We start from the raw sequence: 26526 nt of genomic DNA, 5'->3' as shown, positions 1-26526 counted from the left end.
ACTGTAATGGTCAGCGCGTTTTAATTTTCTGTTGTTTTAATGTATATAATGTCAACTGAAAAATGAACCGAAAGACGTATAATAGTTTTAAAGTTTAAAATAATATATTGCGCGTATGTACGGTAGCGCTAGATTTTTAATATCCAAGGTTCTGATCTATGAACTGACTAAATAATATTACAGAGCAATTAAATCTATTACATCTTAGATTAAAGTGTTTTGCAACTACCGGTACCAGTGTAGCCTATGATGACCGACGTATTGTTTTCCATGTAAATATAATCTTTAATTTAAATAAGAGACTGACAATGCTATTAAGGCTAAACATATTTCTTTATTTAACAGTTGGTTGGACTTGATTTTTGTTTGTTACGTTTTCGTGGCACTAGACTGAATTTCAGATTGTCGGGATTTATTACACGCAGGCCTACTGTATTCTGTGAGATACATGTTATACCTAAAATGGCATAATGAGTCTCCGCTAAAGGGGCAAGCAACAATAGAACAGAACCAGACCATCAACAGAGCAATTGGATACCATAGAAATCTTAGAAACAGTTCCGCACCATAAGCATTGAGACCAAAACAAAATATTACCGCATCGCAGCGTCATTAGCAAAGCCGGGTTGCATTAGAAGTTCTTTGTTTATATGCTGCAGCATGTTGCCTAAACGAGTTTGTGTTATTGGTGCCGGTCCTGCAGGCTTAGCAGCTACAAAATCTTGCCTTGATAATCAATTGGTTCCAGTATGTTACGAGCTGTGTTCAGGATTGGGTAAATAAACAAAATAAAGTCACATAATAGAAGTTTAACGCCATTTGAAACAGGCGGTACTTGGAACAATAAAGAAAGAATTCGAATGAAGTTGTCTCCCAAAGTGTACGAGTCGTTAATCACTAATTTATCGAAAGAAGCATCCGCGTTTTCGGACTTCCCGATGCCGAAGGTATTTTGATTTACGTTTGCACTCGCTATATTGGTCAAGCGTGAATATGATTTGCCTGTCGTATTAAATACTTAAAGGGATGGATGTAACTTATTTATCCTCGTCTGGCAGGGAAATGATAGTCGTTATAACACCCGGTGTTCTCTATCACAGCACACATCGTGTCCGCTTATGTATGGCTACCAATTTAGACAACCCATACAGGAACGCCAGGTTGAAGCAATTTCGTTAAGTTTCTTGCAGCCCAAGGACTTACACCCACAATGGTAGCAAAGTCGTCCCTCGAGCCTGTGTTCTTCTAGAGTTAGTGGCGGTGATCTAACCACTGTGACACGACGCCGATATATTGCAATAAAAGTTTTACTTCGTTTTTTTAATACAGGAATGGCCGCCTTACCAAGAATGGCGTCAATATTTGCGTTACTTCGAACTATACGCTGATAAGTTCGACCTGAAGCGATACATCGAGTTCGACGTGGCGGTTTTAGAGGTTCACAAGTCGCTCAGTTATTCCCAAACAGGTAAAACTTAAGCATCATCGTTCGTTAAGAAATATAGAAAATCAAGTCCAAAGAAAAGGTTTGTGTTTTTTTAAAATGGCGCCACCATTCTCTTATTCAAACAGAAATGCGTTTCAGCAGAAATAACAATATTCGTGCATTATATGTTCCATCCAAATGACTGCCAATAAATACACCAGTTGATATATTCTAACAATAATATACCATAATAAATTAAAATCTTGTCCAGGGTCCTGGATAGTGCGAAGTAAAAGTTTGATCAACGGCAATGAAAAAGAAATCGAGTTTGATGCAGTTATCGTCGCATCCGGAGGAAAAACAAAGCAGAAATGGCCAGAATATTCAGGATTGAAGGACAGGTTTCGAGGAAAAGTTTTACACAGCGGTAACTACGAGTCGGCAGAAGAATTTAAAGGTGGAATACTGTTGTGTTATATAGTAAAGTCGGGAAGAAATGCCTTTTCATTTCATTTTTTATACGTTTTGGTAATAAACAAAGAACATTCAAAACATTATAAAACCGTTTCTATACAACTTCCATAGAGCGTTGGCAATTGTTTAAAACACAATACTTGGATATTATGTGCTAAAGGTGTGCCATCTTACCCTACAATACTGTATATATCTTTGCTATAATTTAATTGGTTACAATATATAGGTAAAGCGGTTTTGATTTGTGGTGCCGGGAATTCTGGATGCGACATTGCAGTAAATTGCTCAAGCGTTGCCAGCAATGTTCTGTTAAGCACTAGAAGTGGGTTTTGGGTGGTACCTCGCGTCTTTACGGTATGTATGCAGTAATATTGTACTGAACTGATGTGCATTAAACTGGCATTTGTGTTTCACTTTAGAACGGAAACCCTCTATCTTTTGGGCTTGCTAGTCGTTTCTCAATATTAGTTCGAAGCTTTTTACCGTCGTGGATTGTCAAAAAACTCGTTACATCTTTGGTCGAAGCGAGACTTAATCACAAAACCCTTGGCATCAAATCAAAGTGGGTTAAAGTTTGTGATTAAGCAAACTGGTACAGTAAAATATATAACGCGGCAACCCAAAAAACTTACATGCCTATGGGCTAAATATGTGCAGTTGTGTTTGCTCAGCTTTATGCCTTTGTAATTTACGACCTTGTTTAGTTTTATAGTGAATCCCAACTTTAATGCGGGTATTAGCACACAACCTATTATGTTAGCATTGTGGTATGTATAGTAGAGTGGCGAGTGGGGGAAGATAGGACAACTTTAGCACATATTATTCAAATATCCTGATAGTGTTTTAAACAATTAACAACGGTCTACGAAAGTCGTAAGGATACGGCTTTAAAATTCTTTAAATGTTCTTTGTTTACTACCAAATTAGACGAGAAAATAGAATAAAAAACGATGTCCCATCTCCCACAACCTGCTATGCATACATTACAATTAAAACTCGCATGGTGAAATGTATACAAAGTACCAGTAAACGATTTGCATATACGTGAGCCCAAGGCGTAGTTTCCTACATGCGCATCCGGTGATAGTTGTTTCAATAATATAATCTTTAGTGTCCTCGTTGAAGAGAGAAAGTTCAGTGTTTTAGATTCGAATCCCATTAGAACATGGTATCCTATATTTCTTGATCGTGTTTCGACGCTCTTTTATAGAACCGCAGGACTACAGTCTTATAAAATTTTGTAAACATCCTTTGTTTACTTTCAAATAGAACGATAAACAAAAACTTACTCTAACCTATTATGTGTTATGTGTTCTAGATACAGTCCTACCGACACGAGATCCACGTTTACCATAAACGACGAACTGACTTTAAAGACTTACTCGGGCCAAGTAAAGATTCGACCCGAAGTTAAAAGCTTCGGCGAGGATCACGTGACATTCGTTGACGGAAGAGTGGAAACAGTTGATGCGGTTGTCATAGCGACTGGGTTTACACCGAAACTTGAATTCCTGTCCGAAGATATTCTTTCAAGTAAGCCTATAGATTCCATTAAAGCTGTATAGAACCAGTTTTCGACACAATTACTCGTTTTTTTACACGCAGAGTGTCTTTACCAACTATCATTTTGCTGCTACTTCCCTTTTCTTCGTTGTTTTAATTAATCTTACCGTCGTAAACTGTATCCGAAGAGATAACAAGTTTTGTTACGTTTAGTCATTGTGGCTATTATAATGTTACTACTTATATTGCAGACAACCCAGAAGACATGCGACTTCATAAATGGATATTCCCCTTCAATCTTGAGCATCCTTCTACATTAACTTTCGTGGGCTCTTGCCTGCCATCGGGCGGTGGTGCTTCTAATGTCATAGTGGAGTTACAGGTAGAAACATTTTTCATGCTAACATCCGCAAAGTTACATACTCGTAAGCGGGCAGCACGTGTGTAAAACAGAACATTGGTATATCAATTTCTCGTTGCCACGCGAGGATTAATAAGTTAGATTTATTCCTTCTTTTGCTTCTTTTGGGCGACTTAAACAGTTTTCCACATTCCTATTTTGCATGCATAAAAATGTAAACGAACACGCCTTTTAGGACGGAGTATTACTGACTAATGGACCAAACCCAATGTCTTCGAAAAAGACCTCAACCACATAGAATCATGGATTATTGTTTCTTTTCACCAGGCACGCTACGTCACCCAAGTACTTAGTGGAAAACATAAGCTTCCATCTGTTGAAGACATGAGGGAAGAATGGACGACACGTAGGGAGGCGATGTTCAAACAGCTTGGGTGTTTCCGATTCAGAGTAAGTGACGTTTAAAAAAAACAAACTGGTTTGTATCACATTAGGTAAAAATAAGCTGCCGTGCAAATTTATAAATCTAATAAATATAACTTGTTTTTTTCCTAGTTAAGTTTGTTTTTTTCTATAGCTCAATGTAGAGAGAAAATGATATACAGTAGTGTGTGAGAAGATGGGACACTTTTTAGCTCTATTTTCTGGTCCCATTTGGTAGTAAACAAAGAACATTCAAAGAAATATGAAACTATGTCCTCATGACTTTCATAGACCGCTGTTAATTGTTTAAAATACGATCAGGATATCTAGATATTTTGTGTTTAAAGCTGTCCCATCTCCCCCCACCCTACTATATCTGGTACAAACAAATAGTGGTTCAGATCTCTATACAACGAAACATAACTGTGTTCTCAGCAGTTGGAAATTTCATTTCCTTTTAATTCTACTATAGGTTCCTTTGTTCAAATACCAGGAAGAAATAGCAAATGAGATCGGGGTGTTGCCATCATTCCTCCGCCTTCTTTTCACCGATCCTCGGCTGGCGTTTAATTTTTACTTTGGTCCTTTGCTACCATATCATTATAGACTAGTAGGCAAGAATTCTAAACCAGAATGCCGACAGTATGCACTAGAAGCAATGCAGAAGACATGGGCGTTTTTTCATTTATAATAATACCTTTACAGTCACAGAAAATATAAGTGTTTTATCCGCCGTACGGTGATCACCACGCCTGATGCCTCGGACTCATAAGTCACGGTTAAGTCTCGTCGTCGATGCCATTGTGGACGCATGTGTTCTTAGATAATAGCCTACACTAAACTAAAACTGTTTCAGCCGGGTGGTCCTTTGTGTTACATTTATACAGTATGTAGAGGTCTGTTTGAAGAGTTTCATTTGCTTGCAACTAAAGAATCTGTGCTAGCAAGACACTTAACGGCAGTTGTTCCAACCCAGTGGCCCCTTATTCCACATTCGTACGTGTGAGTTCGCATATTTGCTTTGCATACAAATAAAACTTTTTTCGTAAGCAGATAAAAATCGACTTATGAAAGCATTCTGACAAACACCTTCATCCTTATAGAATGACTTTTCTGCTGAAAAAATGCCGACGCGGCGGCTGATCGTACTTTGACAATGTATTAAAATAAACGAGAAATAATACTGTTCAAATCTGCGAACATGAGCCGGGGCGACAACGGCTAAAAAAGCAACAAATATTTCGGACTTAAAAATGTCAGCGAGCGGATAAAAGAATATTTCGCGATTTCTGTACAATAGGAATGTCTGTTTGATCCGCGGCAATAAAAATACGAAAATAATGAACATAGTTCGGATTAAATAACAAATCGACATCGTTCGATATGACTGGATGCCGATTGTAATAAAAAAGCAGCTTGAACTCTTATGATGGTCAGTAAAAATCTGTAACTGTGTCGCACGGTCGGATTGCACCTATGAGACGAATGTTTCGATATGGAACTGGTCGCTTTAAATCCAAAGTGGCGCGGGAGCGGATTGCACCTAAACCGGTCTACCGACCAGCCGCTCCACTACCAGTACAGCTACGTGCCCGGCATTGCGCAGGAGGTCGACAGCGCGCTTGTGGGTGATTCCAACAAAGTCCGACCCGTTGACCTGAATGATAGAATTAAAGTAAAACTTTATTTTAAAATAGATAAGAATAAATGTTAAAATTAATGTAACGTTTTTTGGGTCGCTTAATTTAGCAATATATGTCGCTATATAGACATAGACCGTTGTTAACTGTTTAAAACACGATCAAATTTAGACATTATGTACAAAAGGTGTCCCATCTTACCCACACATCCACATCTTGCTAGCAAACATTTATCCCAAAACAATTTAACAATAAGTTAATATATCTTACCAGTAAAAGTTTATCTCCTGGTTGAACATGGCCGTCGGCTGAACCACCTGGCGCAACGTATGTGATAAATACACCATCGTCGTCGGGACGGTATGGGTTACCACCTGCATCTATACCTCCCATGATGTGGAACCCAAACGTTGGATTTTTTCGAACTGTGACGGTTACTATGTCGACGCCTGTAGGCTCCTCATGCCAGTGCCGGCCAATTTCACCGGATAAGCTAAAAAAAGTAAATAAAAATATTTTACAAAAAAACTAAATAAATATCTTTAAAATGCAAAACATGATTTAATTTTAAAATGTTCAGTCCGGAGCGTTTAACAGGGTGCTGAGGGAATATGCTTAAATCCTATGCCCTCTACAAGGACCTCGCCCACATAGAATGGAATAAAATGGTCAAATCACCTCGGGTCACTTTCGCCATTATATTCGTCCATATAATGCGGGCGTTCTTGTTGTCTGGTGAAAGCCCTGTTATGCTGTGTGCGGTTCCCCCGTTCTAAGTGGTGGTGGTATCGATGGTGGTCTATTATGGTCGGTCTATGGTTGTATGTAAGACGGTCATCATACTGGTGTGTAGGTGGGGGTTGGTAGTAATGGTTGGTGTTAGCTTTACTGCTTTGTTGTGGTTGTCGGTTTTGATGGTAAGGTCGGAAGGCTGATGCAACACTGAAAAAAGGAGTGGTCAAATTATAGTGGGGTATAGTTAGAAATCCTTGCGTGGCGGAGCAGCAACAGTCGTTATATCATAACTTTGTTGGTGATTGTTTTTTGAATCGTTTTCTTATTTTAACATATAACTGACAATGTAAAAAGGCTTTATTTGGTAAACATGTGCCATAACCTGTATTAAAATCAAAACACAATTTTCACCTTTCGTCTTCCTTTTCCCCGCTGTAAGCTCTTTGCAGGGAAGGCGATAACGGTGGTACATGCTCAGCGTAATCATCGTGGAACCCGTGAGGGGGCGGAGGGTACATCGGGTCCTCCTGCTCCTTCCACCTCGATGGAACAACGTATGTCGGATGTTTTTTGCTCCGCTGAGGACGCTGGGTCTTTGTCGGAGCCGGGATAACTCCGTATTGAGAGTTCCTGTCTTTAGGAGCCGGCGGGGCACGGTATGTATTTGGGTAATGTTGGGCGTATTCGGGGTATGGCTGGTTTCTGCTCGGAAGGTAGACGTAGTTCTGCGTGTTGTAACTCGACTCAACATACCGTTGCATCTGTTTAGGATTGTGCGGATTGTCCAGGATGGAGTCGTGAGAGTTCGAGCTTCTGATTTTCGAAGGTATAGGAGGGGGTACGTCGTATGTGTACATCTTGTCCATTCTGTAATATTGAACATTGTTTACAAATATATAAATGAAATACTTTAATTATGAAATGAATGCAACTGATTTATCTTGCGAGGCGGGCTAACGCTGGTAGTTGTAACACGGGTGTTCTGTTTCATACACCTTGTGCCCATCTACGAGTTACCGCGTGCGGAATTTTATAGGCCGTTATTTTTGGTGATGTTTCATTTTTTTGTAATTTATGGTCACAACTTATAAAAGGCTCATTTATTTGAGATATTTAGAGAAATAACTTACTTGGCGTTCAACACCGATTCATGAGAGCCAGTGGAACGTAACGGGTAGGCTGCTTGTGGATCATGGATCAGATCATCTAAGTATTCTCCCTCCTCCTTTTTCTTCCTCCTTGAAGATGCTCTCATTTGATCCACGTATTCAACGTTCACATAATCGTGGTTTTGTTGCTGGGCTACACCAGGATAGGCACGTCGTAGTAAATGGTCTTCGTAGCTGGGTGGTGCTACTGTCTGGAACGTGCTGTGGCTCGGCAGCTGCGCATAGGGTATGTTTAAGATAAAGAATTGTTTAAGATTTAGATGAAATGGGTAAGTTAAGAATAAAACAATAAAACAAGTGTATTGAAAAAATAAGGTAAAATTTAAAAATTTGAAAAAGGGTAAAATGAATAAATTTATAAAATAAGATATAATTTGTAAATTAAATATATATAAAATTTGAAACTTTAAATTTCAATACCTGCATTTGTTCTTTTGACACAGCAGCTACATTCCAATCAGAATGCCCGCTTAGCACAGGGGCGTAAGTGCCAGGTGCATTATACGGAATATCCATAGCGCTTTTTGGCCGGATTGCAACATCGTTTTGTTTCATAGACCCCGCCATTTCTGGGCCCGGAGTTCGGGTTCGTAAGAAACGACCTGAAGAACGGCGGCCTGGTTGTTTGGACTGCTGGGTGTTGGCAACTGAACGCACGAACACGTTTTCCTGCAACGAGCTGTCGCGCCGCATCTTTCTGTCCGTGCGCTGCCCGATTTCAGGGGCTGTGGTGGACCTTGATATGATTTGCTGAGGTTCAGGCTTTCGCTGGTTCACGCGGGGAGCTTCGCGGGCGAACGAGCGACGGACTTCAGAGTTTCTCGTCATCTCACGGTCTTTTAAGCCCGCTGGGCCCGGAAACTGATTTTCTATGCTCCCACGTACAGGCAGTGAGTGTATGGCGCAAAGTTCGTTCTTCTCCAGACGTTTACGCTCGATATGCCGCAACAGTTGATGCCGCCAATCAACTGGCATTGGCGGTTTACGATAACCTTGTGTTGTTGCAACAGGAAAGTTCAGATTTCCTTGGAGGTCCCTGGCTTGCTCTTTGGTCATGGACAACTGTTGTTGAGCAGAGCCTGTAGATCTGTATGGAACGAAACCATGCTCGTCTCTTGGGGGTGGTGAAGCGGTCGATACTCCTATGATAAGTTGACCCAATTGTTCCTCTAAGGACTTCTTTCCGTCTGTCTCACTCGCTTCTGCTTTTTCCTCCGTGTCCGTGATGCTCTGGCTTCGTACGGAGCTCCTTTGGGTCGATCCCCGCCGCCCAAGATTAGGCCTGGAGGTATTTGCGTTCTGAGAACGCGAGTGATTAGAACCGGCAGAAGAATGTGGTCTCTGCGGGACTGGGTCGACTTGTCGGCCCGCGGAAACCGGCGTCGGAACTACGAGCTTTTCCTTCAGCCTAGCATGGATTGAACCAGACCTTGAAGTACGGTTTGTTCCTTGCTGTTCTTGTTGGTTGGTTTCAGGAGCAAACGTGTCTTCTGCAGTTAGATGCTCGAAAGGTGTTTGCTTACCGTGTGGGGATAACGCTCGTGGTACAGGGGACGTTATACGTGGTATGCTGGCCAAGGAAGTCACGCTAGATTGTGAAGCTCGTTTGGTGTAGCTCAGGGTAGGCGAACGGTCCTGCATCATTTTCTCTAAGCGATCGCGGAAATGTTTATGTTTTGTTGCTGCTAGCGCCTCCTCGAATTTCGACTTCCGTTGCCCGGAGCTTCGGCGGGTTTTTGGCGAAGCGACTAGAGGCTCTTCGCGGGGTTTAGGGCTTCTTTCTTTCGAGGGTGACAAAGGGAATTCAGAATCATGGCGAGACGACTGGGGACTTAAATTGTGATCAGGGACTGATGGGACAACATGGACAGTTGTAATAGAGCTTGGTTGGGATAACGACGATAAAGAACCACTTTTTATCTGACGATTGTTTTTCGGGGCTGGTTCTGGAGGTACGGGTCTAGCAGGGACAGGAAAACCGGACTCAAAGAATTTTTCAAATTTTTTAATGTTGTCTGAAACTTTGTTTTTAGAATCGTCGTTTTGTCGCGCGTTGTATTCGTTGCTGTAAGTAACAGTGGTTGGCGCGACCAAAGGTTTAGTATGGGGTGGGAAGAATGGCTGTATGGACACAGGTTCTGGCAGCTCACGAGGGCTTTTAGCGCTGAAATCGTGCTCTGCGGGTGCAGTGGTGTTCGTAGGGTTATCAGTCCTTACCAGCGCTAACCATCCTCGGTTGTTTCGCCTCACAGCGGTCGATTCGGCAAGTTTTATCGTCTTTACAGTAGTCGATTCGGCGCGCGTAGTTTTAGAGGTCTGTAAGTTATTCCCAAAATCAAGATGGTCGTCTTGTACATCAGGGATCGACTCTTGGCTCTCTACGTCGTTTCCAACACCTGAATCGTGGTCTGTGGTGGTCTCGCCAGAAGTAACAGAAGAAGACTTTCCTTCCACGGCAAAGGCAGGAGATAGAGTGTAAGTTTCATTCTCGACAGGACTTTGGTCGTTTGTTTCCAGTTTTGAAATCTCAGAAACAGGTAGGTTTTCTAAATCTTTCCTACGTCGAAGTCCGGCGTCTGTTAGACCGTTAATAGAAAGATCCCTGTTATGCTGTGTGATCTCTTCTATAGTCTGTGTAGTATCCTGGTTTTCCATGGGTTTTAAAACATCAGACTCGCCTTCGCTATCCATATACGGGATACTGCTAAAACTGACCAAGTTGGTTTGGACGTCCGGTACACTAACTGCTGTGTCTGTTGCTGCGCTCTGCGGCTCAGGTTCCGCCTTGTGCGCTCGGTCGAGCTCAGAAGCAACTGCGGTCGTCGTTGCGTGTAATTCCTGCGTACGGTCCGCATGTAATTGCATTAGCGCAGCCGGGCTTGGTTCGTTTTGTGACACGGCGTGGTTACGCTTGGCAAGCTGTTCCAGTCGATTTAAAAGATTCCGGGCGCTTGTGAAGGCGTTTTCTGACGGGTCAACGTCTTTGCTGTGATCGGTATTTGACTCTGTATTTATAGTGGGTTCGATCTTCACAGGACTGTGTATGTGGATGTTGCGATCATCTTGAGTGGGTCCTCCGACCGTGGATGTGGAGTCCAAGGTTGTCATGGAGGAAGAGGTTGATCCACCTTTTTTAAGGAGTCGGGAGGGAAGAGGAAGGCGGGATGATGTTGTTGACTTGCTGTCGACAAACTGTTCCGGAGGATCCGTCACCAACGGGAGGTTGGAGTGGGAGGTCCAGGTCCGGATGGATTGGGAAGACTGAACGTCTAACTTCCCTGCATCAGAGGTGAGAAGTTCAGTGATCTTCTTTGTAGTGAGCCTCATGTTCCCTGCCTCTTCCCGGAGGACAACTGAAGATGGAGTACTGGAGAACTCGCTGTCCTGATCTGAGTGAGAGAGCTGGGGATCGCTCTCGGACTCCAGGAAGCTCTTCCCGGGTCCTCCGGACTTGTCAGTGGTCACACGAAGGATGTTAGCAGTCTTCAGCATGGGCCTCGTGTCCCCAAACTCCGGAAATCGGTCTTTACCATCCGGGACCACAGATAGGTTGGTGTGTGAATGACCAGATGGAATGAGGACTGAAAAAGGGTCGTCTACTTCCATGCTCTCATCTGAAACAATTATTTCGTTTTAAAATTAAAAAAATTGGTTAAACATAAAAAAAAACAACATCCTGGTTTTAAAACACACATGAAAAAATGAACTGGTTTTAAAAAACAAAGTTATCTATTTACTTGTGGTTGAGAGTTCGTTATCCGTTTCTTCGTTCTTCTGCATGTCACCATACTTTATAACCAGGTCCACAGCTCTGTATAACAATATATATATATTATGATGTACATTGTCAGTTTACAGATGTGCTATAAGTGCGAAATAAACTTCCAGCAAATGTATTTTCGTCGGTATTTTAAGATCAGAAAATAAACGATTGCAAAGAAGATTTCTTTAGCACATAAAGTAAATACTAAATATAGTTGTTCTAAGTTACTACCGGTATGTGGGCACCCACAAATGGGCAAAAATTGCCCAGATTTAAAAGCAGGCCACAATTTTGGTAAATAATACATATTAGCTTTCTGTGAAGCTAATATAGTGATGTTACAGCTGAGAATAATAGATTATAGTCACTATTACGTCAATGGTTTATGACGCGGTGTTGTGGAATTCAATGACGAATAGACGGACGGTTTATACGCACGAATCTGTCACCGACTTTTAATAAAAAAAAAAAACTGTTTATCGCAACATTAATGATCTAGTTATAGCTATAAGTGTGAGAAGTAAAAAAATAAATAAAATGACCCACAAAGTTACACGCGAAGTTACTCGTAAACGGGCAAGAGGTAAGTGAAACAGAACACCCGTATAATATTATAACAACTATCGTTGCCCTGCAAAACAATTTTAAAAATATAAAATAATCCTATAAAATACGGGGTTTTAGAAAAGGGAATAAGTTTCCGTAAGCACGCCCACACACACGCCAATAATTGACACCCATACCTGCTCCGTTCTTTATTTTCAATCTGTTCCTCGTCTTTTTGCTCTTCCATTTCTTCCACCTCGTCTTCTAGCATCCGGACATCGGTGCTATACGTGATTGCGTCCATGTTAAATACCACGTGTGTGTTGCCACGTTCACGTCGTGCGTAAGCCTCAAGGTCGTCGTCATCAGCTGCGTCATTTGCGTAACCTTCACCGCTCTCGTCAAAGAGAATCGTCTTCGCCCGACTCGTTTCTAGAGTAATATGTATAAAGTAAATCATTAACCACAAAGTAACATACATGGTAACTCGTAAACTGGCACGGGGTGTATGAAACAGAACACACGTGTTTTAACGACCGTCGTTTTCTAGCCACACAAGAATAAAGCAAGTTACTTTCATTCAAATGAACGTTGCAAGGAATTAACGAGTGATGGTGATTTTTTGGATTCTTAAGCGGACATAAGTGTAAGAAGCAGAGCACTGGTATAACTGTCGTTTTTAGGAAATCAATTACATCAATTAATTCATTTACCACGACTGTCGTTGCCTCGAATCAAGTTACCTACATTTATTCACTCACACAAAACACAGGATGCGGAATCTAACTTTAGCCGATTTTCATGATTTTTTTGTTAAAATTATTTCAGATTATTTTAGATCTGTTTTTAAAAAACAGCAACTTTTGTAGATCAGTAGCTTACCTTTATCTTGCTGTGGGAATAGGACGTTGGTAAGAATCCGCCGTCCATTATCAGGGCATAGTTCAGCGTGGAGGGGAACGTTAGGTTTCGATTGGTTAGAGCTTACCCATAGAGCGTGAAGCTTCGTTAGTTTGATCATCGTAATTGGGAGATACGGGAGCCTGTAATATATTTGGATGTGTATGGTTTGGCTTTTAGGTTGTTTAAATTGTTAGCCATACATTTTAAAAAGCCAAAAAAATTATCCCCTACAGAGTTACATTATGTAGAAACTTGTAAGCGGGTTTGTGCAACAGAACACATGTATAATAAGAACTGTCGTTGCACGGCATTTGCGAATATTACAGCTATCGTTTTAATTTTAACAGAATACTTTGGGTCCCCTCGGTAAAGGAAACTTCAGCCAAAAATCGGTAAACGATTCATTCAAACAAAATCAGAAAAAAAGTCAAAAATCGGTGAAATGGAAACTGACAATTGATGGTATACACAAATGTTCCGCTTCAACAATGAGCGAAAATAAAACCGGAAAACGAAAGTCTGGCAACCAATACACAGGTAATGGTTTGAACTACAGGCGCGAAGTCCCAATTGGATTTTCTGCGGTTTTGTTTTGAGCTGAGAGCTAAACACGTATGTAGGCTATTCACAGTATATTCTTGGTTGCGTAAACCATAATTTGTGGGTGACTTTTAAATGAAGTTTCGTGAGAAATATTGCGGGTCTGTTTTGAACTAAAAGCGAAGCAACGAATTTTCGACATGTATACGTTTTAATTTTTTCGTTACTTTTAACTATTTGTTTTCTAAATTTATTTGTTTTTTTTTTTCAAAAATACTAAAAAATGCGGGTGGAGGGAAGAAAGGGATTAAGTTTCGTGGAACAAAGACAAAAGTAGTCAATTCTCTACGATCGAAATAGAATCTCTTCAATTAAGCGTACGTGCGGTCGATTCTATAATTGCCCCACCGATGTGCAAATGAAAATCGAAGACGAAAACAACAGATCTTCAATTATAGGCCACCGGAAAACCAAAAATAGGCGAGAAAATAACATGACAAAATACGAAAAATACAACTAATTTTCCGTAAAGGATAATCGATAGTCAATACAAGTAACGAACGTAGGAGCAATAAAAACAATAACATACAATACTGAAGCTTCTATGCAGTTTAAGTACAGCAGGTTAGCGTAAAATAGACGCTGTTTTTATTCTCTTTTATCGTCCCATTTGGTAGTAAAGTTTTTTTTTAATTTTTGTAATGTAGATAATGTACTATACAACTGACTCACCTATTTTGACACAGGTTCAACACGCATAGGTTGACCAAGTCACCGAGTGAATCTGGCAACTGTTCGATGTTGTTTCTACTCAACTGTAATATATTGAGTTGTGTGCATGAACCAAGTTCGGCTGGTACCTCGTATATGTTGTTGTCGTCCAATAATAAAGTTTTTAACGATCTATAAAGTAATTGAAGGGGTGATTAATTTTTGATAGAATTTCCATGCATGTTTGGGCGCGTGTAACACGGCATGTTGTGCTCACTGTTGATCTAGATTATGAAGTATTGTGGGGTAAGATGGATAGTGGATACTGTCAGCACAAAATATCTCATATTTCATATTCGTTTTTTTCAACAAAATATAACATTTATAAGTAATAATTTGGACAATGAAATGATGTTTAAAGGCCACAAAATAACTTCGCATTACAAACTGAATGGTCATTGTCCGTTTTCTCTTATGGGGAAAGACAGAGGATTATTTATTTCGATTTTCGATTCGTTAAAAATCGATTTACTGTCTTTAGGATTGATTAGAATGTAAAGCAACGTAGTAAAACAAAACTCTTTGTGCAAATAGTAGGTTGGGGTAAGATGGTACATGTTTCAATCACTTTTATCAACCTATTTTTTGTAGTAAAACACAATATTTACAAAATGATACAAGCGTATTTAAAAATAGCGCTGTTAATTGTTAAAAACAATCAAGAAATTATGTTATAACGGTACTCATCTTGTCCCACAGTACTATATATATAAAAAAATACTTATACAAACCAAAATGGTCGCAAATTTGGCATACCTCAGATTTCCAATGGACGTGGGTAGGATGTCCAACTTGTTATGTGTTATATCCAGTTCCTCTAACATTGTAAGCTTTCCCATGCTTTCGGGTAGTGTGGTGAGCTGGTTCATTTCAAGGTTAAGAATGTTCAATTGCCGAAGAAAGCCTGTGGTGTAACGGTGTGGTGTTAAAGGGAAAATACATTTTTTTTGTACTCAGTATATTATAAAGTATATATTTACAAATTTGCTCCAAAAAAGTATTCGGTTATATGGAGTAACCCATGTACAATTCGAAAGGATTTTTTTTTATGAATTCCGATCGAGATTCCCCGAAAAACAGCATGTTGTTGGGAAGGGTAAGATGGAATATCTTTAGTACATGATCTCCCATATATTACCAAAAGAACGTGAAGGGAGAATGAAAATATTTACCATGTTACTCCGCCCTACTATATCATGGCACTGGTTAATGAAATAACATAAAACTGTTGTCGTTTCAAACTGACTTACCGATCGTGTCGGGTAAATAACCCAAGCTATTCTCAGAAAGCAAAAGATCTTTCAAGCATTCTAGGTTGCCAATCTGGCTGGGAATGGATTCAAGAAAGTTCCGACTAAGATCGAGGTATGTGAGTTTGGTGAGGTCGCCGATGGAAGTGGGGACTCTGTTCAGTTCGTTACAATCCAACCATAGCTCGGTTAAGTTCGTCAACTCGCATATAACGTCTGGCTGCATTGAAAAATGAATAAAAAAGGTAAAGAATAGGTGGCAAGGTAAGAAAAATGAATCGGTGTATCTTTTTGTCTCTTGCGTGGCGGGACAAAGCCAGTCGTTATAATACGGGTGTTATGTTTCATACACCTCGTGTCAGCCTTAGAGTTACCACGTATGAACGTTGTGAATAATTGATTTGTTGCGGGAAGGGATTTATTAACTTTTTGTGTAATGTATGTTGGCAATTTGAACTGGTTTGGAGAAGTTAACAAGTAAGTCTTTCCCGAGTGCACACAAGCCCACAATGGTAGCAACGTCAAGCCTCGAACCCGTAACTGCAGGCATGCGCTAACCACTTTGCCACTGGGTCCAGGTTAAGAGGCGATCATGAAAAAATAACACCGTGTAAGAATAAAACTCACCCATTCCTGGAAAACATTTCCACCAAGATCGAGCCGTGAAAGCAAAGTCAGTCGTCGCATTGACTTTGGAAGTATTTGAAGCTGGTTGTCCCGTAGCTCTAGTACCCGGAGTTGCGACATGCGGCCGAAATTAGCGGGCAGAAAGTCAAAGAAGCAATCGTTCATGTAGAGTTCACGGAGACTCATGAGCTGCGTGAAGCCTTCTGACAACCTGTGAAGCAATTCGGTTTGATTGAATTTTACTTCTAGTCCAATTATAAAAATAAGTAATACCATGATGAAGTCTTGCCAAATGGCAGACGAAACGCTGGGACGTTTTTTATAGCAGATGAGACAAAAAATACTGTATTTTACATGATGTCGGGTAGCAAAAACGAGATGTTATTGCTAGAAGATTTGTTTCTAGCTTATAAGTAAGAACTTTTAAAACAATTATAAATAATAACTATAGTGTAATCAATACATGTGCTTAAATAATTTATTTTAGAGTCTAAAACCATTTTTTTTTATAAAAAACATTACTTCGACTTTGAGCTGGATGCACAAATATTTCAAGTGTATTTTAACTGTTACATTTAATCGAAATTTGAATTAAGTACAGTGGTAAACGAGACCGCAGATGTAATGTAATATATAAGAAACGGCCGTTGCTTATTTAGATCGACATAAATTCGATCTGCAGTAAGACACTGTCCGAATGAAACCCTAAATAATGCATGCGTTTGTAACGACAAACGATGTCTATGTTTTACCAGAATATAGGAAATTCGGAATTTTGTTGGTGTATAAACTGTTTGTTAAATAACTGTACGAGATGTTTTAGTCAAGGAATAAAGCGACCGATTGAAACGTTTATTTAGTTTTGTGCATGGACTGCTAGACATATAGCAGGGAGGCGGGTGGGGGAATATGGGACACCTTTTCATTTTATTTTCTCGTTCCATGTAGTTGTAAACAAAGTACATTCAAACAATTATAAAACCGTATCGTCACAACTCCAATACAGTGTTGATAAAAATTTAAAACACGATCAGGAATTTTCAATATTAAATGTTAGAGATATCCCATCTTTCCCCACATTACTATACGTTAAATAACTGTACGCAATGGTTTTAGTCAAGAAAAAGGCGATCGATTAAGGCATTCATTTAGTTTCGTATGTGGAAAGACAAAAGTCAACTTATAAAACCGAAATGGCAATGACAGGTATGAGGTACCCTTGAGTGAATTTAAATCACGTCCTTAAGACTGTGTGTGTCATACAGCGGCGTCGATATTAAAAAGACAGCGCTTTAATATCTGTAAGCGGATTTAGGGCGCAAATACGGTCATAGTCCACACTTGATTGACACTTTAGTCTGTATTATGTTGCATATTAAATAACATGTTGTATAAGCGTGTAGAGGCTTATGACGACACACGTATAAATATAGCGAGCAAACAGTATATTGATGTATATGTTTGATATGGGTTATTATGTGTATACCAAGGGTGGCACCATTATAAGGTACAGTTACCTCGCCCTGTCATTTCATACACCACTAACTACGCTTAACAAGCTAACTGCCAAGTTGACTTGTTTAAAAATATAAATTGAAACTGAAAATACGAGGTTAGAAATGGATGTCTTGTGACTGTTTGTACTAAAACTACAAGATTAGAAAATGTGACTCTTTCGTTATCAAAGTAAGAATAACTACATAGTTCACTTTTTTCAACCCTTTTAACTTTTGAGCAGGACTTACTCAATTGAATTTCGAAAGCAGCTAGACTAAAATTTTCTTTGGAGGGTTAGTGCAGTATGATATTATCTTTAAACCCATATAGTACTGCGGGGTAAAATGGAACACGGTTAGCACTAAAATCCCACATTTCCTGAAGGTGTTTTGAACAATTCACAGCGCTTTGAATGAGCTGCGAGGCTACAGTTGTTAAATTCTATAAATGTTCTTTGTTTACTACCAAATTGTAGGAGAAAAAATATAAACTATTCCACTGTAGTATGTTCAGTGTTTGATAACGTTTTCATAATAGCAACTTACCGTTCCACTGGGTTAACACTGGCGTCTAACACATGCAGGTTTTTGCAGCATCGTATACATTCTGGAACGTCTTCAATTACTAGAAAATAAAACTGGAGAAATTAGTTTGATTTATTGCAAAAAAAGGTTATAAAGAATGACATTTGCAAACGGATGTGACTCGTATAGACCGTTGTTAATTGTTTAAGGTACGATCAGAATATTTGGATAATATGTGCTAAAGGTCTCCCGTCTTCTGCACACTTACTATCTACTGCCAATTTAGCAATGGCTGCTTAGACCTGTGTGTCGTAGATAATACCAACACGGCAGCTCAAATCGGCGGTGTCTTTAAACTGGCCACTTATGTAGATAAGGGGACGAACGCTACTTACCATTCTTGCTTATGTCCAAGTGGTTAAGATTCACCAAGCTTGCAAGTGAAGCGGGTAGAACACTAATGTCGTTGTCGCTCACTGATAAGTAGCGCAAGTTCTGGCAAGTGAATAACTCCTGTGGGAAAACGCAGCTTGAATTAGACAAGTCAAAAAATGAAAAATCTTTTACACAACAACTGCTATTTTGTCGCTATATCCTGTATTTTTGTTTCAAATATTTCTAATTCTTCGCTACCGTAGTAGAAGTAACAAATAAAATTATTATTGCTATTGTAAAATTGTTGAGATATATAAGAACGTTTCCTGTCTTAGTTTTGAAAACATACAGTTTGTTAAACTACATGTGCTATGACGCTATAAGCGTTTTACATATGTCTGCGTATGTGTACGAACATTAACAATGTAAAAACAGCAAGTATTTCAAATACCTTTAACAGATAATAAAAATATGTACAATTTCAAGGACTAAAATTATGTTAATATAAAACACAAAAGTAATAATAAAGCGTTTGTTATTGCAGGCACTAGGCAGACTGGTTTGCAGGCGGGTGTCTGAGAATTTTTTAATAGATTTATTACTGCCGACGCTGTGGTAGCAATTTTCAGGTTTTATTTGTTTTCTTTTCGCTTATTTATAACATTGCTCTCCTCTAAGTTCAAGAGAAATTCCGGGTTACTAAACCAAAGACAGACAAAATATGGGAAGTGTGAATGAATGAAACTTGTTTTATCCACGTGTGGCAGGCCATGACAGTCATTATAAGTTATAACAAAGTTACAAGGGTGTTCTGTTTCATACACCTCGTGCCCGCTTACGAGTTACTACGTTTGTAACTTTGTGTGAAGTTTTGAAGGTTTTTTTCTTATTGCATGGCTGGTAATTGATACAAGTAAACAAGTCCAGTGAATTCTTACCTTTGGCAGCTCTGTAATTGTGTTCGATTCCAGTAAGAGTTTGGTTAATGTTGCGGAATACGACCAAATTTCCGCAGGGACCTCTTTAAGATTAGTACTGCAGTAATCCAGTTCGGTTACCTGGTCGGCAGAATCTTCGGAATGGCAAAGGCATTGGCCTGTAACGGTACAGTGAGTGTGTGGTCTTGGTAAATACGACCACAGTGTTATTCAATACCGAGATCGTTTTTTGGCGATTACGCACAGAAATACAATTGTGAAAAGTGATTCATCTTTAAGTACGATTACGGAGTTAAATGATTCATGGTTTAAAACTTACCGAAAAAATCCTTTGCTCTGTTCATGGCAGGGCTATCCAAATTGCTGTCTTCAATTATACCGAAACATTTATCACATTTCGTAAATCCAGGGTTATTATTGGGTAGCTCCTTGTTGCTGGTATGGGATACGTCGTTAGAGCTGGTGTCCTCCTTACGGGTATCACACGATAATGTGTTGTTGCTGTTATTGTCGTTTAGCTGCTGCAATGAGTCTGGTTTGCTAGGAGGACGTATTAAATCAACGTGTGTTGCTTTTGGGTGTAATTTATCCTCGCTTTTGTTTTCCCGTAAGCGGCCTGGAAAAATTAGAGGAAACAAGTCTCTTTCAATGTCACCTGTGCCGCTCTCTGAAACGGTACGGAATGAGGGATTTTTCGCAGAATGGCGAGCTGTTGCTTCGGTTATTTTATTATAGAGGTTTTCCACCACGTCACTGCCTATAGTGCTGCCGTCCTCACTGTCTATAGAAGATATAAAGCTGCTGCTTAGACTGCTTGTGCTTCTCACCGTACTCTCATCGTCTTCTTTTCGACGGTTGCGCCGTTCCGCAGCCGCAGAGCGCACGTAATCGAGGCTCACGTAGTCTAAGCGGACCGCAGAGACGGAATCTGTAGCGCTTGGGGAAGAAACACTTTCCTTGTCAAGAGTAGACGACGATTCAAAGGACTGTAAGCGGGGAACTTGAAGCGGGTCTAACTTCCCAGGGCTGGAGGACAGTAGGTTGGTGGTGGCTGGTGAAAGTATAGCACTCTCAACGTATCCACTTAGGTTAGAGACGCTCGTACGTCCAGATTTCGGCTCCTCGGTGTCAAAATTAGGGTTTTCCGTTTCAAGTCGTGTTCGTTTCGCGAAAACTTGGTCGGAAACGTTTGAAATTGAACCATTGGTTAAATGATCGAGCGCCAGACTTGATGTTTGAGGGGTTTGAGACTCCCTGATTACCGAATCCTCGTGCTCGGCGTTGAGGACTTTCGTGTGGTTACTGAGAGCACTCGAGTCAGTTTGAGCAGGGGTCTTGTCTCGGGTTAGGTCGTCCTGCTGTACACCCGACCTCAGAGATACAGAACTCACTTGTAGGCCTTTAGAAGCGGGTGAGGAAAGATTCGAATCCGGTAGCGACAAGGTACTGACGCTGCTGGGACTGTAACCGGTCGCGCTGCTGCTCGACCAACTGCTGCTGCTGGTGCTAGCAACGCTTCTGTACTTTTGCGGCGAGTTTTTTGAGTTCGGTTTGGGTGGTAACTCCGTCGGCTTGGGCGGTGCCTTTCTTTTCTGTTTTCCGCCAGAACTGCTTTTGTTCGCAGCGCTCTTACTCGATGTCTTCTCGTCGGCTGTACCTGATAAAATAACAAACTTAGCCACCGTGTTACACAGAAGAACTAAACCTTTGCGACTGCTGAGCACACAATGGCTGAACCGACTCAGCCTTAACGCGCTTACGATCGAACGGCGCAAATCGTATTAAAAAGAAAGTCATTCTCAGACAGCCCTAGACGAGCTAATGCTTAAAAGTCGATGACATTAGCTCGTTACTTTGCACCGTAGTTACTGTCGGACTCGTTTAAATTGATCTGGCAGCAAGAGCGTCTGTGCCCTGCCGCCTCTTTGCCAGTCCCAGTCTACTAAGGCTTAATATCGATTCGCAAAGAGTCAATTGCGCTGCTAGCTTCACTTGCTTCTGTCGTTTTCCTGCGCAAACGTGGCATCGATCGCAATTCGGGTGACGAATAGAATAACAGTCAGGGAATCACGACGGGACGCTATTAATTTGACCCATGGGCATACCGCGGAGGCGGGTTCATTAAATTTACGATTTACTAGCCACGTTTTCGCGCTCGGGTGGCATCCAAAGGCGGAAATAAGGCGAGGCAAGTAACAGATCACAGTAGTCGGTTATGGAGAAATGTTTAAGATTTGATCCCATATTTATTGGCTTTTGAGTTTATTAAGCATTCGAAATGTTTGCATGGAGGTATTGACGTATGTTACTTGTTTATCCAACAGCGAGTTATGTCGACGCTCTAGGGGACGCTATGTTATAACATGAAGTTTGTTTACTTACACCGAAACAGCATCTTAACTACGTATACAATAACATTCCAAACACGGGGCTTATAAAGCTCTGCACATGATTTGTCACGTGTTTGTATGGTGTGCAACAGTAGCTGTCATTACAAGACATTTAGGTTCAACTATATTGAATCGTGTTTTGTACATAAGCGTATACTACGCTATTCACTATTCACCGGTAACTCTTTTTAAATAACTACACACACTATTATGGTACTAAATGCCATGTTTTTCTAATTTACCATATCTCACCGAGATATAACTCAGTATCTAATTTACTATATCTTAGTTAAATTAATACACCATCATATAACAGTACATACCTCAAGAGACATTTAAAATTTACTCTGTGTACTTAGAATGTAATGATTTATCTTACCAATAAACAGCCATGAAAAATAAACTCGTGAACAAGTTTAACCGTGCTTGTGTTTAAGGTCATTTATTACTCATTGTTTAAAACGTGTCCAACGACTTAACACGTTCCGAATTAAACTTTAATGGCGGTCACGGACACAGGTGAGATTTAAAACACGAACAAACCGTTTCCGCTTAATCGAACAGAGGTTAAATTAACATTAAATGGAGGCGTAAGGCTAGGCACTTGACGAACGGGAAACAGGCAAGATTTGGCTGTTTCCTGAGGAAATTATACATCTCAAATAATTAAACGCCGAGTCGAAACGGCCTAAGTGAACGATAAACAGTTCTTGTGTAGTAAATAAACAGCCAGTACTCTCTCAATACAGTTACAAAACAGCCTGGTACTATTAACGTTTAAGAGGGAACGAACCGGTATTGGATTTCGAATCCAGTCGAAGCAGACGCCGCAAATTCCAAGAACGCGGCATGGTAATCCTTGTGTGGGGGTGTATTCAATTTAAATCGTGGTTAAAGCATTCTTCAATGGCCAGATCTTTAGTTGACTACAACGCTATGGTTTCCTATTGGCCCAAGTCCAGTATTAAGACTCATAACGTACAACAACGATTTAAAACATTATTCATAAAATGGTAAAGTGCTCTATGGTGAAAGATGGGTGGCTTATAAGTTGTTTGAAAACTTATATGAATTATACAGCACTCAACTACTGGTACTAGATTGGTGTAAAAGTAAAGCTAATATATAAAATACATAACATACACTGCAAAATCCTACTAGATAAGCCTATAACTTGATTTCCCCATCTTTTGTTTAAATATTATTTTCGCTAATATAGTGTAACACTGATATAGTGCTAATGATGATATATCTCAAGCTTACAAACTCAAGCCATGAACACAGCACGCCTACTCAAACATACACATGTGGCTAATACTACGCCCTTTCATCTAACTAACTTGTCACTGTCTGCCACATTTCCATTTCGTTTCTTATCGTTTTTCCTACAGACAAATCTAAGCTACGAGCCTCATTTCCTGTCCAGGCAAGTCGCGGAAAGGCGTAAAATATGCAGGACTAGATTTCGGTATGCGCCCTGTTTTCTACGCGGTACTGTACTACTTTACATGAAGCGAAACCTCGCTCGTTACGCACTGCTGCTTTGACGTTCGCCAGTGTACGAAGCTGGTCGTTATACAGTACGAAAGCAGTCGTTATCCCAACCACTTGTGCGCGCCGGCACAACTTTAAAACGCGACTCGAAGAAGGAATGAATTCATAAACGCGAGATCGAGCACCGCACTCTAAGCGACGCTATGTCAACAAAGGGATTTCGTTCTTTTCTCTGCGTGTAGAATTCAGTGACTCGCACTCTCGTCTTGGTGTATATTTGACGCGTCTTGCTTATTAAGACGTTTTCCCTTGATTTCTCTGCTGTGGCTCGCGCGCTTAGAAACCGACCACAAAATAGGAGGCATACATACACAACGTTATCACTTGTCTGTTTTCGGTGACGGCAATATAGATACCTTTACAGTCAACACGATGAAAGAAAGACTAAACCTAACAAAGCAAATAAGTACACAGAAATATGAAGCCTGTATCTTGCTAGACCAGCCAACTAGGTTGTTGAATGGACCAGCTTAGCTGTCAAACTAATTCTCATCCGAAAACAGACTGAAAGCTATAATCCAAGTTAACCGCAACTGAATTTGTCTGCCTGGCTGCCGATCAAACCCGCTTGGCAAAATTTAATCCCGAAAACAGCAACAAAGCTTTAACTGAACAAACGTGGCTTGATCCACTTTACGGTCGGCTAATCCTAAACAAGCCTTAACTTAACATTATACCGGAGCCTGGCTCTGAATTCTTAACTAGGTTGTCAAGTCCCATTACTCAATACAGGGTGCTTAGAAGTTCCCCTATGCCGCAACGTTAGCACGTATCTCACTCCAAAACCGCACCTTTCGAAAAGTGCAAGGCGCTTCCCTCGGGGCATTTTGACTTACGTGCGCCATCGCTTCGAGCGCTCGAGAATCTCGTGTGTGGGAAGCCCAAGCAAGGAAACGATACGCTGCGAGGCTAATGGCTGTGCGCTTTGCTGAGCGCTAGTAATACAAGTTACGCCGCTGAGATAATGAAGTGATTAGAGCGAGGGAGCAAATCACATCAGATTTCGGCACGGGCCTAATTGCCTCACAGTTCTAATCTGTTTGCTAATTAAAGGATCCCGTTGCGCATAAGGGCTAACATAATGTTATACCCAACTGCTCAGATTTCCCAGCCAATAATCGGCCACACATAAGAGAGTTATTAGGATACTACACAAACGCGTTATTTCAAAGCATATTTTCCAACTTTTAAAACTGAACTAATTTTAGCTTGGTCTGTCGTTTTGCTGCCAATTCCATTCTCCTCGCTGTTTTAATCAATCTGTTGTTTTTTTTTACTGCATTCGAAAATAAATAAATCTTTTATATATATATATATTTTAAACAATTTTTAAAAAGCACTCGTATATGAACTAGACCTCTTTTGCTCCTGACAATAGCTTTCATGTGATGTTTTAAAACAAGAACGTTTGTAGAATCTGTCAGCTCCGTCTTTGCGCTCGGCTGCCCATAAACAATGTGCTGGCTCACCAATTGCGTCGGTCCTACTTTCTGGTACTACCCTTTCTTTGCTTGGAAAGTTGCATTAACTTGTAAACACACTACAAGTCGACGATAGAAAGTTAATGGTTAAGTTACATTAGCCGTTCAACGTATATCATCACTGTGGACGTGGTTTACGCGTTAAAGCGTCAGAGAACACATTTTTAAAATTCCTTTTAAATCAAACATTCAAACAGTAGGGTACGTTGTAAAACGCGGTGGGTTAATTATTTTTCGATTTGCAAAACAATTTTTCTAAGTTTACGAGAATTGCAATGAGAAACAGTCGTGTAGCAGTGTAGTAAAATATGTATTTGAAATACAGAGTAATTAAACAGCCACTCTTGCCAATATTGCCTGTTCCCTTTAATCAACTCGAAACACCGACTTTAATAGTCGTACTACTCAATAGGAAGAACCAGTTTTAGAACCTTTGAACAAGTTCATGGCCCAGAAACAACACTCACAACGGCAGACACCCCACAGTGCTGTCTCGTTGAGGCTTATTGCGACCGATGAGCTTTTGAGTAGAGGCCCTTCGCCGTCAAGCAGCGTTTTTATTTGCTGTGGAGGGTCTAGAACTATAGAAATTCAAAGGGAATCGCCGCGCGGACGCGAGTTCACGGTCGGTTGCGCAGCTTTTCGATTACAGTCGTGGGATCTTCGGCGTGTCGTACTGAATCGTATGGACGGGTGACAGGATTATAGCATTTTGAGAAAGAGCACAAATGCGGCGAAGCTGAATTCATGTTCACCAGACGGGGAAATGGGTCGACGAGTGAACGACACGGTCCAACGGCTACGGCGACTTTTAAATCACGAAGCAGACTCGTTTAAAAAAACGGATATTTTTAAACCATTTTCAATACAAACATGGCAGTCCATATGCAAAGCTCGATTTTTTACCCGAAACTATTTTTTCGGAAAAAATACCTTTTGACATCCCTATAAATGGTTTTAGTTTTTAAACCAAAACGTATTAGACGCGCTGCCAAGTTTTAAAGTTTGTAATAAAATTGACTAAAAAACATGAAATAAACACTTCGCATATATTTTTTTTTAAATACGTGAAAGCGACTGCGATTAAAATCAATTAAAGTATTACAGCACCTGGAACGGATTATAACAGTTATGTGGTTTTCGTTTCTACATAAGCCATATACTTCAATTTACAATCAATATAGTATAGCAAACACAGTACCGATTTAAGTATGTGTAAATATATATATTAGCGTGGGAGAAGATGGGACATCTTTTCATTCCTTTTTTCGTCCCATTTTATATTTAACAAAGAACATGTATGAAAATATGAAACCGTATGCTCACGACTCCCATAGACCGTTATTAATTGTTTAAAACATGATCAGTGTATTTTGATATTATGCGCTAAAGCCTAAAGGTATCTCATCTTACCCCACAGAACTATAATATCTTTATTTCCTTACCATTTGTTGAATTCGTTGTCACAGTAAGTATTTCCATCTTTATATGTTGATGTAATCCAATTTTCGTTAAATCCAAGTCAACTAACAAAAGTCCGATTTAAGTATTGTTATCCAATAGACTCAAAAAGCCATAGGCGCAGTTTCTTCAATACGTACAGAATCCTCAAGTAACTGAGCCTAAGTTTCTAAAT

The 26526-nt window shown here is 40.2% G+C and overlaps 2 protein-coding genes across 3 annotated transcripts; one reads left to right on the top strand and one right to left on the bottom strand.

Annotated features, from left to right (window-relative positions):
• Positions 1-343: 343 nt before the first annotated feature.
• Positions 344-5585, top strand: LOC100175709 (dimethylaniline monooxygenase [N-oxide-forming] 2-like). Its single transcript, XM_002122440.5, has 10 exons — positions 344-775; positions 829-947; positions 1330-1468; positions 1698-1883; positions 2127-2254; positions 2320-2462; positions 3219-3433; positions 3655-3785; positions 4092-4214; positions 4660-5585. The coding sequence occupies exons 1-10, from the start codon at positions 661-663 to the stop codon at positions 4876-4878; spliced, it is 1518 nt and encodes a 505-aa protein (XP_002122476.1). The 5' UTR covers positions 344-660; the 3' UTR covers positions 4879-5585.
• On the bottom strand, positions 5328-26526 carry LOC100178027. Of its 2 annotated transcripts, none has more exons than XM_018812056.1 (18): positions 26336-26526; positions 19785-21122; positions 19466-19623; positions 18548-18665; positions 18174-18252; positions 16132-16342; positions 15505-15724; positions 15011-15158; positions 14216-14386; positions 12923-13083; positions 12238-12472; positions 11469-11542; positions 8152-11345; positions 7693-7946; positions 6974-7429; positions 6506-6769; positions 6098-6320; positions 5328-5844 (listed from the first exon to the last, which is right to left on the bottom strand). In XM_018812056.1, exons 1-18 carry the CDS (start codon positions 26370-26372, stop codon positions 5731-5733), a joined length of 7455 nt encoding a protein of 2484 aa, XP_018667601.1. In that variant the 5' UTR covers positions 26373-26526; the 3' UTR covers positions 5328-5730. The 2 variants fall into 2 exon arrangements, with proteins under 2 accessions (XP_018667601.1, XP_009858785.2); XM_009860483.2 differs by lacking the exon at positions 26336-26526 and adding an exon at positions 22649-22874.

Source organism: Ciona intestinalis, chromosome 5, assembly GCF_000224145.3.
Source record: "Ciona intestinalis chromosome 5, KH, whole genome shotgun sequence".
Taxonomy (NCBI): Eukaryota; Metazoa; Chordata; class Ascidiacea; order Phlebobranchia; family Cionidae; genus Ciona; species Ciona intestinalis.
Note: the sequence above shows the minus strand (reverse complement) of the source record. Positions and strands in the feature narration are given on the sequence as shown.

What these genes read in the sequence shown, in the direction of transcription:
- LOC100178027 (XM_009860483.2), bottom strand. Translation starts at nt 22,706, where the DNA reads ATGCCGCGTTCTTGGAATTTGCGGCGTCTGCTTCGACTGGATTCGAAA. An exon ending in GGATTCGAAATCCAATACCG is followed by an intron (nt 21,123 to 22,648) that starts GTTCGTTCCCTC and finishes TTATTTTATCAG; the next exon opens with GTACAGCCGACGAGAAGACA. An exon ending in TTGAACCTGTGTCAAAATAG is followed by an intron (nt 13,084 to 14,215) that starts GTGAGTCAGTTG and finishes AATATATTACAG; the next exon opens with GCTCCCGTATCTCCCAATTA.
- LOC100175709 (XM_002122440.5), top strand. Translation starts at nt 661, where the DNA reads ATGTTGCCTAAACGAGTTTGTGTTATTGGTGCCGGTCCTGCAGGCTTA. An exon ending in GTCCGAAGATATTCTTTCAA is followed by an intron (nt 3,434 to 3,654) that starts GTAAGCCTATAG and finishes CTTATATTGCAG; the next exon opens with ACAACCCAGAAGACATGCGA. An exon ending in TTGGGTGTTTCCGATTCAGA is followed by an intron (nt 4,215 to 4,659) that starts GTAAGTGACGTT and finishes ATTCTACTATAG; the next exon opens with GTTCCTTTGTTCAAATACCA.